This window comes from Moschus berezovskii, chromosome 5 (genome assembly GCF_049115385.1).
Source record: "Moschus berezovskii isolate FMDL1 chromosome 5, NW_MosBer_1.0, whole genome shotgun sequence".
Classification (NCBI taxonomy): Eukaryota; Metazoa; Chordata; class Mammalia; order Artiodactyla; family Moschidae; genus Moschus; species Moschus berezovskii.
The window spans coordinates 87,024,605-87,043,521 of record NC_142464.1 but is presented as its reverse complement, the minus strand read 5'-3'; the positions used below and the strand labels follow the sequence as shown (position 1 = coordinate 87,043,521).

Below are 18,917 nucleotides of genomic sequence, written 5' to 3'. Positions count from 1 at the left end.
CAGTCAGTTGTTCAATGTTCGGTTCTAACTGTTGTTTCTTGATCTGCATACAGGTTTCTCAGGAGACAGGTAAGGTCGTCTGGTACTCCCATCTCTTTAAGAATTTCCTACAGTTTGTTGTATTCCACACAGTCAGAGGTTTTAGCATAGTCAATGTAGCAGAAGTAGATTTTTTTTTTTCCCTTGCTTTCTCCACAATCTCTGATTCCTCTGCCTCTTCAAAATCTAGCTTGTACTTCTGGTAGTTCTCAATTCACTTACTGCTAAAGCTTAGCTTGCAGGATTTTGAGCCTAACATAAACTAAGGTTATCATGATTAAATACAAGAATTAGAATTGGAGCTGCATACTTTCATAATATTCCACCCAGAAAAACCTGATGCCAAACAACAAGACTAACTGCTCCAGTGAGGGATTTTTTTTTTGCTGGCCTCTGAAGAACTGGAAATTATTGCTGGACCCAAATCTATAATTAGCTAAGAGAAAAGTGTTTTTCAGCACTGAGGGTGCCAAGTGCCTCTTAGTGTAAAGGCTGCTTTTGGGTGTCATGGGATTAATAATACCCAAAATCAATGCTTCCCATACATATATCTTTTAGAACTAAGAAAACATGATCCTAACTCTCCTCATTCCTTTGATACATACAATGTATCTGTGACAGCCTCACCTACTACCATCCAGAAATAAAAGATGAACCTGGAGAAAAGAGATTTTATTACATCTCAGGCAACTGACTGTAAAAGTAGAAGATACTTTAAAGTTTAAGGATTTACTATACATTTTATCCTTATCATACCAATCTTTTAAATCTATTGTCAAGAATAGTTTTTAAAGATGGTACTTCTGAATGGCATATGTATGTGCACGCATGTGTTGTAGGGGTATACCAAAAAAATGAGAACCTTGCAGCTGTGAGTATTCAGCAGGTAGGGATGCAGGTGACTGCTATATTTGGAGTTGAAGCCAATTCCTTCTTCCCCATCCCAGGCTCTGGTGGTTGTGGTTAATACAACTGATAGCTGTCTGCTCTTGGCAGTACAATTATTTTGAGTATACACGTATAACATTATTTTTTAATGATTAAATAAATAACCATTTTTGGGAGAGAATACTGGAAAACACAGTATTATACACTCCTTTTGTGAGGAAAAAGTAACACATTTTATGAAGAGTAGAAGGTAACAAGAATGGCAACAGAACAAAATATTCTATTTTATAGAAAAAGAAATTATTTCTCATTGGGCAGTAGTACATAAGTGTCTGAATTGCTTGTATCATATTGTGTTCTTGAGATGAATACTGAGAGTGGTGAATTTGTTTTAAAAAATACTCTACTATAGATGGTCAGACTCCCATTGCTTGCTGATAATATTTTATTACTAAATACTTGCTATAATATGTAGTTTTAGGAATTAAGTCAGTTTGTATAAATGAAAAACTGTCATACCAGATTTTAGATGCCTCAGTTTGAATCTTGGTTACAATACTTAATACTCGTATGATATTTGTAAAGTTAAAGAAATTCTCTATGTCTCAGTTTTTTCATTCATAAAGTTACAACAATAATACTATCTGATTCATGGGATTTGGGAAATTATTGAAGTACTAATCCATGTCAAGTGCTTAGAATAGAGCTTGACACAAACACTAAGTATAAATATCAAGTGTTCATAACAAGTCAACTCAGAAAAGTAGTATCTACTGGAACATCCTGACGAATACTATGAGAAGCTGTCTTTGAGAATTGGGATCATATGGATAATTTTCAGGTGATCATATGGCTTAAGGTTAATTTGTATAATCAAATTATATTAGTATTTGTATATTAGTATATTATAATCAAACTATTATTAGTATTATAATATTATATTATTAGTAATATAATTAGTCATTATTATTATTATAATGACTAGTAATCAGTTCAGTTCAGTCGCTCAGTCGTGTCCGACTCTTTGCGACCCCATGAACCACAGCACACCAGGCCTCCCTGTCCATCACCAACTCCCGGAGTTCACTCAAACTCATGTCCATCGAGTCGGTGATGCCATCCAGCCATCTCATTCTCTGTCGTCCCCGTCTCCTCCTACCCCCAATCCCTCCCAGCATCAGACTCTTTTCCAGTGAGTCAACTCGTCGCATGAGGTGCTTCACTGTAAAGTTATGACATCTGAAAAACATTAAATATTTTCTTTCTGAACAAAACAAAGCAGTTCTACCCTCATGTATCTTAATAAGACTAAAACCAAAACAAGACAAAGAGAAGTACTGGGCCCTATGGTAGCATTCTTAGGAGAGCTGGGCCATTGAGTAATCTTAAGAGGGAGCACAGAGAGCCAGGGGTGGTTGGGAGGTGTGGGGGAGTGTGAAGTTCAGTGAACTGAACCATGGTCATAGCTTCTTAGAGATATCCTAATATCATAGACTTTTCCTTGCCTTGAACAATAGCTCCAATGAAGGAATCTTCATATTCAAGTCAAGGACCATTATCACTGGATCTGCCATGAGGCACACCAAATCTGAAGGAGATTGTACATATCATAACAGTATCAAGCTTCTGTCTTCACTTAATACCCTTTGGATACTAAGAATATTATTTAATCAACCAATGGGGAAGGAGAGTTCAAACAAGCTCTCTTCTCAATCAGGCTCATGGAGAGAACACCAAGATAAGCTGACTAGGAACCTAATGAGATAACCTACCAGATCACACTATTCTCTGGATAATTATTCTCAACACATAAATTATCTTCCACAAGGGACCTGCAGGAGTATACTAAATTATTTTAAATGATAAATGCTGACTTTTCAACAATATTTTATACTTTGAAAGTAGATTACAATTTACAAAACCATCCTATTTATTCCTAAAGATGTTGGGAAAAAAGTACATTTTACCACTTAGAATTTAACTTCAATTAAATTCAGCCCAAATTCAATTATTAATTTATTGTATTATAGTTGTATGCTTGATGCTAGAAATAGAATAATGATGACCAATAAGCCTGAATGAAAAGTGACAGGATCCTTGTAAGACTAAAGGAGACAACGTGTATAAAATATTTTTTCCTGTTTCTGACATAAGATACATACTTAATGAAAGGGAGTGGTGTTTACCATTAATAATAACAAGCTATATACTCTCTGTATCTATTTTGTATGTGTTCACAGTGTACTTTAAATGCAACAAAGAAAGCTTGGCATTTGCAACTATAGGAAGTTTATCCAACATGTTCAAAGTACTTCATTATATGCAAGTTTAATTTTTATTACCGTAGGTTAAGGGTGGATAACCTTGGGAATTATGTTTCACCATATAATATTTGTTAACCAAATAAGTTAGAAAAACATTATCATAGCACATTAAAGAAGCATGGAGACTCCTCAGTAAGAATGCCAGATGTGTTGATCTTATTTTATTTTAATCAATATCAAATGTTTTTATATTTCACTAAATAATACTGTGTGTTAACGTCTCAAATTTGTGATTCTGTATCTTTGGCTATAATCTATTTTTTATATATGTGCACCACACAAGACCATCTGTTTATTTTGAGCTGAAAAAATATTTTCTGTGTGTGGATTTGCTGAATATAATTCAGTTTGGAAGTGAAACTTAATGCCTGACATTATTCTATTCATTGATTATCTGCCAATGGAACCATGTTTATATTACTCATTTTATTACAGAAAAAGAAGTTTAAAAATGTATAAATTGGTATTGAGTACTGAGTATTAGGCTTATGCAACACATCCTTTATTATTGAGTATTATTTGATTTATGCAGCGTCTCCTTTGGGGCTTCCCTGGTATTTTAGATGGTAAAGAATCTGACTGCAAAGCAGGAGATCCAGATTCTATCTCTGTGTTGGGAAGATCCCCTGGAGAAGGGAATGACAGCCTACTCCAGTATTGTTGCCTGGAGAATCCCACAGAAAGAGGAGTTTGGCGGGCTACAGTTTAAGGGGTTGCAGAGTAGGACATGACTGTTCATGTCACATTAGGCTTATGATCAAATATAAGAACCTACCTAAAAGAAGACTATACACAATACTATACAAAATATAACAATGTTTTCACTGGCTTTATTACTAGTGTCTTATCACATTGGAAGGCAGAATCTATCTGGGAACAGTCAAAGTTTTCTGCAGCATAATATTCAAAATATCACCATTAGTTACATACAAGGAAGACATTTTTCAGAGGTTAATGTCTTTCCTTGGTTATTGAAAGGAATTTATCTGAACTGAATTGCTAATGATGTTGTGAAGAATTTATAGGAAGGGTTATATCATTAACTGTTAAGGCTGTCAGCCAATTTTATAGGAAAAGAAAACAAAACGAAACCAAACCAAACAATAAAACAACAGTTTCAACTGAAGAGGATGCCTCAACTGGTATAGCTGAATCTCAATATTCACCTCTGCTTAAGATTCTGATTCAGCTCCCCAAATAAACTCCCTCATAAACACTGAGAAGAGTTTGGGTGAACTCCTGGAGTTGGTGACGGACAGGGAGGCCTGGCGTGCTGCGATTCATGGGGTTGCAAAGAGTCGGACACGACTGAGTGACTGAACTGAACTGAAACACTGAAAGATTGAGTGATTCTGTTTGTGATAGATCTGATTCTGGTGCAGAGTATTTTGTGAGTTAGTTAGGAAGCAAAAGCATCAATTCTTCGAACTGTGGTGCTGGAGAAGACTCTTGAGAGTCCCTTGAACTGCAAGAAGATCCAACCAGTCCATTTTAGAGGAGATCAATCCTGGGTGTTCATTGGAAGGACTGATGCTAAAGCTGAAATTCCAACACTTTGGCCACCTCATGCAACGAGCTGACTCACTGGAAAAGACTCTGATGCTGGGAGGGATTGCAGGCGGGGGGAGACGGGGACAACAGAGAATGAGATGGCTGGATGGCATCACCCACTCGATGGACGTGAGTTTGAGTGAACTCCGGGAGTTGGTGATGGACAGGAAGGCCTGGCGTGCTGTGATTCATGGGGTTGCAAGGAGTCGGACACGACTGAGCGACTGAACTGAACTGAACTGAGGAAGCAAAAATCGGAGAAGGCAATGGCAACCCACTCCAGTACTCTTGCCTGGAAAATCCCATGCACAGAAGAGCCTGGTAGGTTGCGGTCCATGGGGTCGCGAAGAGTCAGACATGACTGAGCAACTTCACTTTCATTTTTCACTTTCATGCATTGGAGAAGGAAATGGCAACCCACTCCAGTGTTCTTGCCGGGAGAATCCCAGGGACCAGGGAGCCTGGTGGGCTGCCGTCTATGGGGTCGCACAGAATCGGACATGACTTGAAGTAACTTAGCAGCAGCAGCAGCAGGAAGCAAAATAAAGGTTAGGGAGAAAGGATCCTTGGTGAGGACACATGACCTTCAGAACTGCAAATTTTATTGAGCCCTGCTAAAAGCAGAGACATTGAGTTGGACACGACTGAGCGACTGAACTGAACTGAAAAGCAGAGACATTACTTTGCCACCAAAGTTCCGTCTAGTCAAGGCTATGGTTTTTCCAGTGGTCATGTATGGATGCGAGAGTTGGACTGTGAAGAAAGCTGATCACTGAAGGATTGATGATTGTGAACTGTGGTGTTGGAGAAGACTCTTGAGAGTCCCTTGGACTGCAAGGAGATCCAACCAGTCCATTCTAGAGATCAGTTCTGGGGGTTCATTGGAAGGACTGATTATAAAGCTGAAACTCCAATACTTTGGCTACCTCATGCGAAGAGCTGACTCATTAGAAAAGACTCTGATGTAAAGCAAGGACTCTTTCACCAGGAAATGGTCTCTACAAAGTTGTGAAACCCTTAAAATTGTATGCGAGATGCCTTAGGTGTATGTTTGTGTGCTTAACTGTGCTCATAAAAGAATGCAAGTACTGTGGCTTTTCCTTCCTTTTTAAATATTTAAGAAAAGTGGTATACAGGAAAAAAGACATGTCTTTTTCTTTAGAAAGGGACCTATAAAATAAACAAGAAATCCGGAAGAAATGATTCAGAAATACCCAAAGTATATCTTACATATGTAAGTATCACCTAATCAAAAAATTCAATGGAACAATGGAAAAAGGTTACAACCAAGAATTTACAATGGAATGAGATTTTAACATTATCTAAATCTTTTTTGAACTGTGGTGTTGGAGAAGACTCTTGAGAGTCCCTTGGACTGCAAGGAGAACCAACCAGTCCATCCTAAAGGAGATCAGTCCTGGGTGTTGATTAGAGGGACTGATGCTGAAGTTGAAACTCCAATACTTTGGCCACCTGATGGGAAGAGCTGACTCATTTGAAAAGACCCTGATGCTTGGAGGGATTGGGGACAGAAGGAGAAGGGGATGACAGAGGATGAGATGGTTGGATGGCATCACCGACGATGGATGTGGGTTTGGGTGGACTCCGGGAGTTGGTGATGGACAGGGAGGCTTGGTGTGCTGCAATTCATGGGGTTGCAAAGAGTCGGACACGACTGAGCGACTGAACTGAACTGAAGAATTCCCTTGTCCTTATTTACAAATCTGCTACAAAATTACCAAAGCAGACTTTCATTTCCAATTGTAATACATAAAATTGGGAAATACGTCTGAAAAGCATAGAGAACCTATGTGCATAAGAAATATATAATCAACCCCATTAAATTAAGTACAAATTGTAACAAACATTTTAATAATGAAGGGCTTAAAAATAATAAGGCTTCTAGATGAAGCTATTTCTTTTGAAGTCCTGATTAATGAGATCTGTGGCGAGAAAAATTACTATAATGGTGAATGCTGATTCAGGATCTTATTTTTATTAAGTAGTTTATAGTGAGGGCTGTGACTATTTTTCTATTTATAGCGGCAGCTCTGGTTAACTACCTTGTAATGTATTGTGACATTAATGATCAAGTAAACTATTGGAATTTACACCCCTGTTCAGTAATAAAATCTGTAAATTGAAGAATGCATATATAATCATCATAGGCATAAATTACCTGACTAAATGCCATGTATGATCACATTAGATTTAAGAAACAGCATCTCTCAAATTTACTCATCAGTGGGTAAGTGCTACTGAATTTATATACTTCAGCTACTTTGAAATATAAATTTCAACCTTTTATTCAAGGTTATTTGGTAACGTGCTACTACATTTTCCATATTGTGACAATGAGCATGTAGGTCACAGAATACACATTATCAAAGAAGAAATATATTATGACAAACAAATGCATCAATTTTAAAAGATACACTTTTATTTTTCCCTAAAAATGAGAGCAAAAGTGAAGGAAATCAAGAAACCTGAAAGGAGGTGACATGTAGATTACAACTGTAATGATTCATACATTATATAAAATTTAAGAGCATGAAAAATGAATGAAAATGTAATATACATATTTGAAAACAATTATGTAATTATTTTTTAAAATATTAGTTTAAAAATAATTACAAAATTACCAATAATTAGTTCACTATCTCAAATACTGAAAGCAAAATCATTATTAAAAAAGAAAGTAGCAAGTAATACAAAATGTTTGGGGTGAGAATAGAATAAAATGGCAAAATATCAGGAGCAATCTGATACATAATTGTATGTTGGATAAATGATACTTTCTACTGAAAAATTCCCTGTGATAACATCGGTAAATATGTTGTTATTACTGTTCTTCATTTGTTAAGTTGTGTCCTGCTCTTTGTGACCCCATGGACTGCAGCACACCAGGCTTCTCTGACTTCCATTATCTTCCTGGAGTTTGCTCAAATACATGTCCATTGAGTCAGTGATGCTAACTAATCTCATCCTCTGCCACTCCCATCTTTTGCCTTCATTCATTTCAAGAATTAGGGTCTTTTCCAAATAGCTGGCTCTTCACTTCATGTGGTCAAAGTATTGGAGCTTCAGCTTCAGAAACAATCCTTCAAATGAATATTTAGGGTTGATTCCTTTAGGATTGACTGGTGTGATATCCTTGCAGTTCATGGGACTCTCAAGGGTCTTCTCCAGTATCACAATTTGAAAGGATCAATTCTTTGGTACTCAGCCTACTTTATGGCCTAACACTCACATCTGTCTATGACTACTGGAAAAATAATAGCTTTGACTATATGGACCTTTGTGGGCAAAGTGATATCTCTGCTTTTTAATGTGCTGTCTAGCTTTGTCACAGCTTTCTTTCCTACATTCTAAATATCATTTTGTATTGCTTTTTTGTTGTCAAAAACTTAAGTATGATATTCTATGAAAATATAGTCAAGTCTGTAAAATACTCACAGAATTAATCTGTATATAGCAAGAATTCCTAAAACATGAACACCCATGTACACTAATGGAAACTGGTATAGGAAGAGAGAGAAAGAATACAGTGAACTGTAAATTAGTGGTGGGGGGAGAGGGGAATATCAAGACATAGCTCTCATAGTCTCAACATGTATAAAATTATGGAAGAAAAGTAGAAAAAGAAAAGCTAAAAGAGCTAGTGTGGTTTTTCAGGTAGTACAAAGTATATTGCTATATAATCTAACAAAAATTATTAGAGATAGAATTCCAAAATAAAGAACTTAATTTATCTTTTTGAATATATTCAAATAAAAATCTATAACATGCATGAGAGGCTCTCTCTATATATAAAGATAATTTATAGGTCATTTGTGTCATTTGACTTCATAAAAACATCAAAAATATACAGTGTAATTAAAAATAGTAAATGACGATAAATGAGTGATAGTTAAAATATTTTTGGTTCCAAAGTAATGATACTGACTATACCATTTCCAATATTTGTTTTTAAATTAAATATCAGATAGTTTTCATAAAAAAAAAACCCAAGATCTTTTGTACTACAATTTTGGTGATTTATACAAACCTCTTTATCTAATTAAATGTTCATTTAAAAAAGGTTCAGAACTATAACACATGAGCTAATAACTATAACCGTAATCATTTTAATCAGTGTAGTTTAAGAGAGTCTTGGGCATATAGAAGAAAGATTTGAGAACTACAAGTTACCAGAAAAATCCTTCTAAGGTAAAGAACAAAATTTGAGGTGGCTCAGATGGTAAAAAATACAACTACCTCCATGCAGGAGACCCGAGTTTGATCACTGGGCTGGGAAGATCCTCTGGAGAAGGGAATGACTACCCACTCCCGTATTCTTGCCTGGAGAATCCCAAGAACAGAGAAGCCAGGTGGGTTGCAGCCCATGGGGTCACAAAAAGTTGGACATGACTGAGGGACTAACACTTTCACTTTTTCATTAAGCAGGGACACTGTTGGATTCTAGTAATTCATTCTTCACCGTGTCAGTATCATCACTACTTTTACTGAAAAAGTAAAAGCTTTAAAGGGAAGCTCTTAATAATGCCAACTCTTCAGAATCTAGTTTATGTCAAGTTATTTGCCAGGAACTGACACTAACTATTTCACTTAATCATCCTTATAAACTTGCCAGGGTTGCATTACTCTCCTTGTGTTACAGATGACAGACAGAAGCTGCTTAAGGTCATGCAGGTCTGCCTGGCTTCAAGGCCAAATTTCTTCCCATATGCCACACAACAGCAAAATCAAAAGTACATACTAATAGCCACAATTTACCTAGAGCTTATCAAATGCCAAACTCTAATCTATATCATCTCTAATCATCACAAAGACATTGTTGAGTTCTTATTTCTGTCTTCTGTGTAGCAGTTGAGGAATTAAAGACAAGAAAGGTCTAGAACTCCCAAGTTTAAAATTATTGTCTCTAAATCCCTTTATCACTCAATTTTTGTCAAATTTTATTCTAAACTTATTTTATTCTATCTGCCTAGCTATAGTAGGTTGCTTGTATGTGTGGTAAGTCGCTTCAGTCATGTCCAACTCTGTGACCCTATGGATCGTAGCCTGCCAGACTCCTCTGTCCATGGGATTCTCCGGGCAAGAATAATATAGGTTGACACAGCCCGAATTCCTCTCCTTCTTCTATCCATAGTCCTTCGGATTGTGGTTCCTTCTTCAAGAGATGTAGTCTATTTCTTAAGTCTGGGGATAATTATGTGACTGACTTGGGCCAATAGAACATAACAAACATGGCACGAGCAGAGTCTTGAACAATACCTGAACTTTGGGACTTTTCTACTTACTGCTGGGAATCCTGTCACAATGGGAATGAGCTGGTGCTAGCCTGCTAGAAGATGAGAGTCATCTGGCTACCACTCAGATGATATCAAAGAAAGAAAATGAAGTTGCTCAGTTGTGTCCAACTCTTTGCGACCCCATGGACTGCAGCCTACCATGCTCCTCCGTCCACAGGATTTTCCAGGCAAGAGTACTGGAGTGGGTAGCCATTTCCTTCTCCGATGTATCTTCCTGACCCAGGGATCAAACCTGGGTCTCCCCATTGCAGTAGATGCTTTACTGTCTGAGCCACAAGGGAAGTCCCAAGATGACATCAATCTGGCTACCAAACCTGTTACTGAGTTTCCTCCCCTGAAAAACCAACCGGTCTGCTAAGTACTAAATATCCAGTCTCAGTCAGGTCAGTATACATGCAATGCAACCAACTCTGAGAACTTTAAAAAATGTTTCTTGATTTAAGGCACTAAATTCCGGAGTGGATTATTATACGACTCTACTCATGACTGTTTCCTCATCTACAGCCATGAAATTAAAAGACGCTTACTCCTTGGAAGGAAAGTCATGACCAACCTAGATAGCATATTAAAAAGCAGAGACGTTACTTTGCCAACCAAGGTCTGTCTAGTCAAGGCTGTGGTTTTTCCCGTGGTCATGTATGGATGTGAGAGTTGGACTGTGAAGAAAGCTGATCGCCGAAGAATTGGTGCTTTTGAACTGTGATGCTGGAGAAGACTCTTGAGAGTCCCTTGGACTGCAAGGAGATCCAGCCAGTCCATTCTGAAGGAGATCAATCCTGGGCCTTCATTGGAAGGACTGATGCTAAAGCTGAAACTCCAATACTTTGGCCACCTCATGAGACGAATTAACTCACTGGAAGAGACTCTGATACTGGGAGGGATTGGGGGCAGGAGGAGACGGGGACGACAGAGAATGAGACAGCTGGATGGCATCACCAGCTCGATGGACATGAGTTTGAGTGAACTCCGGGATTTGGTGATGGACAGGGAGGCCTGGCGTGCTGTGATTCATGGGGTCGCAAAGAGTCGGACACGACTGAGCGACTGAACTGAACTGAACTGAACTCATGACTGTACAGTACTCTTCCCAAATTATACTGGGACTATGTATGAAGAACTGAATTAAAGTTAATTAAAATTAACTTGTATAAGTAGGCCTCCACCTCTGGTGGAAATGACATTCTGCTAAGAATTTGCAAGTTTAAAACAAGGCATCCATTCATAACTCATATTTCCCTTGTGAGGAGAAATTACATTATAAGCATTCAGGTAATTAGTATAGAAATCTTAGAGGTATTTCTGCTCTTTCCCTTGTACCTGTTCAATCAATGCTATGTCTCTTCAAAATACTTCTCAGACCCTACCACTGCCACCAATACACTGTTAATTTCCCATTCATCTTTTATCTGGATTATTGAATCAGCCTCTCTCTGTCAAAGTTGCATCATCTACACTGATAGTGGTATTTTTCTATATCAAGAACTGGTAATGTTATAAAGTAACACCTCACTATCTTAATTAAAAATATTTGATGACTTTCTTTTTCCAGGATAAAAGACAAACTCCTTGGCATATGACACAGAATCCTTTACAGTCTGCCTCATTACATCTTTCCAGTTTCTTCCTCTAAAACTGCTTCCATTTTACTGTGCACCTAGCATATTTCCTTAAAAATATCACAACCTTTACAAACCCATATTTTGGTACATTCTGGGTCCTCTTTGTGAAATCTCTTATTATCCCTGCTCAGCTTACTTCTTGAAAAAAATGAGGATGCATCCTTCACAATATAGGATTCACAATATAGAATTCACAACATACATTCAGAAATCACTGTATGACTTCCCATTATGTATCAAGCACAGACCATTGGTTGGAGGAGAAATAATAATTATGACACTTTTGCCCTCAAGGACCTTACAAAAAAGCAAGGGAAACATTCAGCCTGAAAAAATAAAATGCAATGCTTTAGGTACAGTAACTGAGGCAGGCACAGAGGACAGAGGCATGCACTTAGCTTCTGCCTAATAAATAGTCAGCAAGGCTTAACAGAGGAATTGAAGATAAAGCAGGGCATTGAAACACAGGTAGAAACTTAATGGGTAGAAAAGAAAAAAATAAGAGACTCCTAGCAGAGGAAACTGTATAGAGAACATGCTCATAAAAGACAGATTTAGTGATTTTTATTGCATATTATTGAAAGCATAAGAGAATATACTGTATTACTTTAAACAAAAAAATTAACCGTAGGATATTTGGTATTTATGAAATTAAAAGTTGTGTCTATTATTAAGATTAAACATTATACAACATTAAAATTTGTTAATAATCCTTAAAAGTAGAAAAATAAATTCTGTAGATAAGTAACTTTTAATTTCTGTTTTGTATGACTAGTTATTTTTAAAACCTTTAAACATATGGCATCAATTTAAATATATAATTTTAATTTATACAATTTAAAAATAAATTTTATTAATACTAAAATGACTTTTAAAAAGAATAATAAAACAAGATGTCAATTTGCAAGGAAATAAATTTGTCAATGTAATTTAGTTTAAGACATCTTAATTTGCTAAAAAAAAAATAAAAAGATAGTAGAAGAAGAAAATTCCAATAAAAACGGTAATGATTATGATAATCTTTAAATCTAGGTTGGTTTTCAACTAGTCTTTCACTATGGAGCCACATTTCTTATTTGGTTTACAAGCATTTCTCAAAACAATATTTCACACCTTATTTTATAAATAAGACTCTCTTATCATATTCCTTACAAATCATTTTTCTCCTGTTTTTTTTAAACAGGCACTGCACTGTAAGATACATATTTACAATCATCTTTAATTGTCTTCATCAAAGAATGAATAGAAATTCTTTTTCTTTAAATAATAAGATATGAAAAATAGAATACAATAACTCACCTCTAACAGGGGGTCTTTCCAGGTCAGAGTCAAGGTGAACTGGTGGAGAGATGTATGATACCTGTCCATGATGTGCCTGCCCTGTGGACCCCAAAATAAATGTTAAAATATTATAATAATATCTTTATACTTTTTGGTTAGTTTTATGATTTCACACATCTCTCTTCACACTGAATTAATAGCCTTATACAATGCAAACATTATGTGTTATCCAAGTATCAACCAATTAAAACAGTCCTTCTTAAGTTAATTTTACTGTTTTTGTTTAGTTGCTAAGTAGTGTCCCATACTTTTGTGACACCATGGACTCAACCACACCAGGCTCCTTTCTCCATGGGATTTCCCAGGCAAGAATATAGGAGTGGGTTGCCATTTCCTTCTCCAGTTTTGTTCTTGTTGCTTTTAAATCATGTTTATTGTGAAATGACACTTTGAAAAACACCATAAAAGTGATTGGCAAGAAAAATGAAATATAAAAACTAAAAACAAGACATATAAAATACAGTCCCCATTTTTCATTTCTAAAGAGACATTAAATACTCTCAGTTTGCTTTAAATGTTTTTAAACACTGACTTCTAATTTTCGCACTTATTTCAAGGCAGATCAGTAACAAACAATCTGCAGACAGGCATCCCTGTCAGATAACACTTTTAATAGCACTTATTTACAATCCTAATTAACTTTATTACTACTTTTCAACATTTTATTTATTAATTGAAAACTATTCCTACTTATTGTATTTGATGGAAAAATAATAACTAACCACAATATAAAAAGCAGGTAGATGGATTCATTCTCTGTTTCTTGTATTTTGCCAGCTCACAAACTTGTAATACACTTTCTGTCGTATGAGTTAAAGTGTTAAAATTCCTTTGAAGACCAAGTTGCTGACTGAAAAAAAAAATTCTAACTTAAAAACAAAAGGATTTTCTAATGCTCAAAGTAGCTATAGCTTGTATACTGATAATCCAGTAAGCAATTAGAATTTTAAGGCAAGAAAGTATAATTACAGAGTTCAATTACTAAAGCCACTTTATATGAAAAAAAATTGGGTACAAGTAGAGAACCCATCACTTTATTTCTATAAGGGATATGCAGTTGTATTTTATACATTTACTAAAGCACTTTACAGGGTTGTTAATCTCTTTTCCTAAACAAGGAAAGTTAATGATACATAGATTATGATAACAGTTAGAGTAACCTTCCCGTTTCAAGTAATATTCGACTTGTAATAAAGTCTGCTGATTCCTCTTATGAGGCAAATTTCAAATAATTAATATGGCTCCCTGTTGATAGTAGCTGCTGTTGCTCCCAGCATTTTTCTAGCTAACAACAGACACAGTGAAAAGGCTGTAATATACAGAGGCCCTCATAATGGTAACTAAGAATATTGTGCATTCACTGGCCATGTTTCAGTGGAATACTAAAAGCACTATTATAAAAGTAATGAGATCAATTGTGCACTGTTATCAAGTTCATGTGTAATAGAGCTTATTAAAAATTTCAGATTATATTAATTATAAAAACATCTGATGTTTACTTATGTTGCATACTTTGTTGCAAAAATATTTTTATTTTTAAGGTCCTGTGTTGTTACAAATGAATCAGTTTCAAACTTTATTGATCATGTAAATGAAAATAAGAGTCATTTTATATTGGTGCAAAATAACTTCAGTATATAAAATAGTGTTGATTTTATGTCTAACTAAGGAACATGGCTTTTACTACATATCATAATAACCACTATGTATTCATACATACAGCATCTCATTTTATGCAACCGGTATCACTATAAGGTTTCAAAGATAAGTACTATATTAGTATACACATATTTTTAAATAAAAAATGTAATCAAAATTTGAAATCCAATTTAAAAAAAAAAATGTAAGTAACTAACAGGCAAAGAGCAAGGCCAGCAGCATTTTGACTTTTGACAAAAGCATTTGACAAATTTGAAGTTTGTTCTATATCATGTTTCTCAAAGAAGGCATACTAAACCTGGAAATAAGGTGTGTAGATTTTAGTGATTAAATTCTGACAAGTAACTGCCTTTGAAACTGTCACCTCAATATTCAAAATGAAGTAAATGGTCCCTTTAAATGACACATTTGCCTCTGCTCTTGGGATAATCATGTAACTTCAGAGCGCTCCACCCACATATTTTAGGCAGTGTAGGGGTAGGATAATTACAATTGCAGAGGTTCTCTCCAAGGAGTGAGAGATCTAAGCTCCACATTAGGCTCTGCAGTCTGGGAGTATTGAACCAAGAAGACAAACCCCCAGAACATTTTTAGTTTTGAAGGCCAGCAGGTGCTTAATGTCAGAGGGCTGTGGGAAGAGAAACTCCACTCTAAAAGGACACACACAAAATCTCTCACATTCCAGGACTCAAGGCAGAAGCAGTAATTTTAGGTGAGACCCACCAGCTCACCATGGAGAGCCTTGAGAAGAGGCAGAAGGAAACTGAAGCTCACTGTGGAGATATAGACACTGGTGGCAGTCATTCTGGGGAGCTCATTCTTTCACGTGGCCAATGGTACTGGTAAGCGCCAGTTTGGAATCTTTCCTCAAGTCTGTTAGCACTGGGACCTCGCCCTGACCACCAGCATGTTGATACCACTACTGGGATGCATCAGGACAAGTAACTAACTGGGTGGGGCTGCCTGAAGATCCACTGAACCCACAGCCTCCCCAGGACACCGCCCTGTACACCAGAGGGCCCAGGATATGATCCTTCATAGCAGTGCACAGGCACTAGACCTGGGAACCTAGGTCACTGTGGCCAAACATACTAGGCTCCAACCCTGCCCATCATCAGTCAGATAATGACCCCAGGACCAGCTAAAACCATAAATAACAGCCATAAATTTTATCTTGGATTTATGGTGAATAATATTCAACAACAAAAATGTGGTCAGCTCCAAAAAGAGCAAAGAGAGTAAAATGCATGACAAAAACATGTTTTTAAACATCTGATACATTTTCCACCATAATTCAGTGTTTTATACTTAGTAGCTGGAATCAAGATTGCTGGGATAAATATCAATAACCTCAGATATGCAGATGACATTACCCTTATGACAGAAAGCGAAGAACTAAAGAGCCTCTTGACGAAAGTGAAAGAGGAGTGAAAAAATTGGCTTAAAACTCATCATTCAGAAAACAAATATCATGGCATCCGGGCCCATCACTTCATGGAAAATAGATGGGGAAACAATGGAAACAATGACAGACTTTATTTTGGGGGGCTCCAAAATCACTGCAGATGGTGACTGCAGCCATGAAATTAAGACATTTGCTCCCTGCAAGAAAAGCTGTGACCAAACTAGTTCAGTTCAGTTGTTCAGTCGTGTCCGACTCTTTGCGATCCCATGAACCACAGCATGCCAGGCATCCCTGTCCATCACCAACTCCCGGAGTTCACTCAAACTCATGTCCATCGAGTTGGTGATGCCATCCAGCCATCTCATTCTCTGTCGTCCCCTTTTCCTCCTGCCCCCAATCCCTCCTAGCATCAGAGTCTTTTCCAGTGAGTCAACTCTTCGCATGAGGTGGCCAAAGTATTGGAGTTTCAGCTTTAGCATCAGTCCTTCCAATGAACACCCAGGACTGATCTCCTTTAGGATGGGCTGATTTTATCTCCTTGCAGTCCAAGGGACTCTCAAGAATCTTCTCCAACACCACAGTTCAAAAGCATCAATTCTTTGGCGCTCAGCTTTCTTGACCATCCAACTCTCACATCCATACATGACCACTGGAAAAACCATAGCCTTGACTAGATGGACCTTTGACCAACCTAGACAGCATATTAAAAACAGAGACAATACTTTGCCAACAAAGGTCCACCTAGTCAAAGCTATGGTTTTTCCACTGGTCATGTGTGGATGTGAGAGTTGGACTATAAAGAAAGCTGAGCACAGAAGGATTGATGCCTTTGAAATGTGGTGTTCTAGAAGACTTTTGAGAGTCCCTTGGTCTGCAAGGAGATCAAACCAGTCAACCCTAAAGGAAATCAGTCCTGAATATTCATTGGAAGGACTGATGTTGAAGCTGAAACTCCAATACTTTGGCCACCTGATGTGAAGAACTGACTCATTTGAAAAGACCCTGATGCTGGGAAAGACTAGGAGGTAGGAGGAAAAGGGGACAACCAAGGATGAGATGGTTGGATGGCATCACTGACTTGATGGATGTGAGTTTGAGCAAGCTCTGGGAGTTGGTGATGAACAGGGAAGCCTGGCGTGCTGCAGTCCATGGGACTACAAAGAGTCAGACATGACTGAGAAAGTGAACTGAACTGATACCTAGTTTCACCTTGTCCTTGTAACCACAGCTTTGTATATCTAAATATACGATATTCTCCTTACTTTTCCAAATTAAAAAGGATATATATCTGATTATTTTTCCTTCTGATTTTAATGCAGTTTTCTAAATTTCAAAGCAAAAATCATACTGAAATTTTATTAGAATTACATTCATTCTGTAAACAATTTGAAGAATAAGCATTCTAAGTAGTTTGTCTTCACATATTTTAAATGGATTGATTTTTGTTTGAATTTCTGTTTAATATAAATATTTTCTGAAGTTTTCTATACTTTGGTTATAAGAATATTTCATTGTGTAAGTATTCTATTTTCCCTGTTTTTAACAAAATTTCTAAATTTTCTAGATGACTTTCACATATTTTTTGACCCTCATTTTTATAATTATTAGTTATTGATCCCTTTACTAGATCCTTGGAGCTATATACACTTATAATAGCATTTTGATTATGATCTGTGATCTTTGTTTCTTATAAGAAATATATTCCCCGGTTAAGATTCACCTGCATGCATTTGTATGCATTTATATGAATACATTTGTATGCATTTGTATGAAGATGGCATTGTATGATGGCATTGTATGAAGATGTCATTTGTATGAAGATGTCATTTGTGTGAAGGTGTCATATATATGCATATATATACACATATGTACATAGACTAGAGATCTCGTAAGAAAATTGGAGATATTTCTTTGAAAAACATACCATATATTTTGTATCCATTAATCAGTTGATGGACTTTGAGAATAATTTCCACCTTTTGACTATTATGAAAAATTCTGCTATGAACCTTCATCTACAAGCTTCTGGGTAGGCATGTATTGCAATTTTCTTGAATATATATACCTAGAATTGGAATTGCTGGCTCACACAGTAAATTCTATGTTTTAAATTTTTGTGGAAATTATTTCTAAAGAAGCAGTTGTTACTCAGTTAGTAAGTTGCGTCTGACTCTTTGCAACCCCATGGACTATATCCCCCGTGCCCAGGCCCCTGTGTTCATAGGATTTCAAAGGCAAGAATACTGGAGTGGGTAGCCATTTCCTTTTTTAGGGGATCTTCCTGGATTAGGGATTAAACCTGTATCTCCTGCACTGGCAGGCAGATTCTTTACCGCTGAGCCACCAGGTACCATTTTACTTTTCATTAGGGACATATTAGGGTTCCGCTATCACAGAGATGGTTTTCAGGGTTTTTTGCTTGTTTGTTCATTTTAAGCTGATAATGTAGTTAAATTAGGATTGATAAAACCTTGAAATAATTAATATTAAGACAACTGGGAAGGGAATAATCTCACCAAATAAACAAAGAAATAAGATTTTGGTCAAATTTGTATAGTTCATCCACATTGAGAGAGAAGAGGAAAAAATGATCTGCCCCCCCACAAAAAAAAACCCCAAAACAAAACAACACACACACAGGAAAAGAAAGAGCAGCTCATACTGTGAAGTGAAAATGTGTGAACCATCCAATGTTCAGTTCAGTTCAGTTCAGTCGCTCAGTCGTGTCCGACTCTTTGCGACCCCATGAATCACAGCACCCCAGGCCTCCCTGTCC

The 18,917-nt window shown here is 36.7% G+C and overlaps 1 protein-coding gene across 1 annotated transcript in view; it reads right to left on the bottom strand.

Moving 5' to 3' along the window:
* The window catches only part of ADGRL3 (adhesion G protein-coupled receptor L3), a 984,355-nt gene that overhangs the window by 253,263 nt on the left and 712,175 nt on the right, over positions 1-18,917 (bottom strand). The window contains exon 9 of the mRNA XM_088836367.1: positions 13,036-13,116. Coding sequence (XP_088692493.1) covers positions 13,036-13,116 — 81 coding nt within the window. The remainder of the gene's footprint in view (positions 1-13,035; positions 13,117-18,917) is intronic.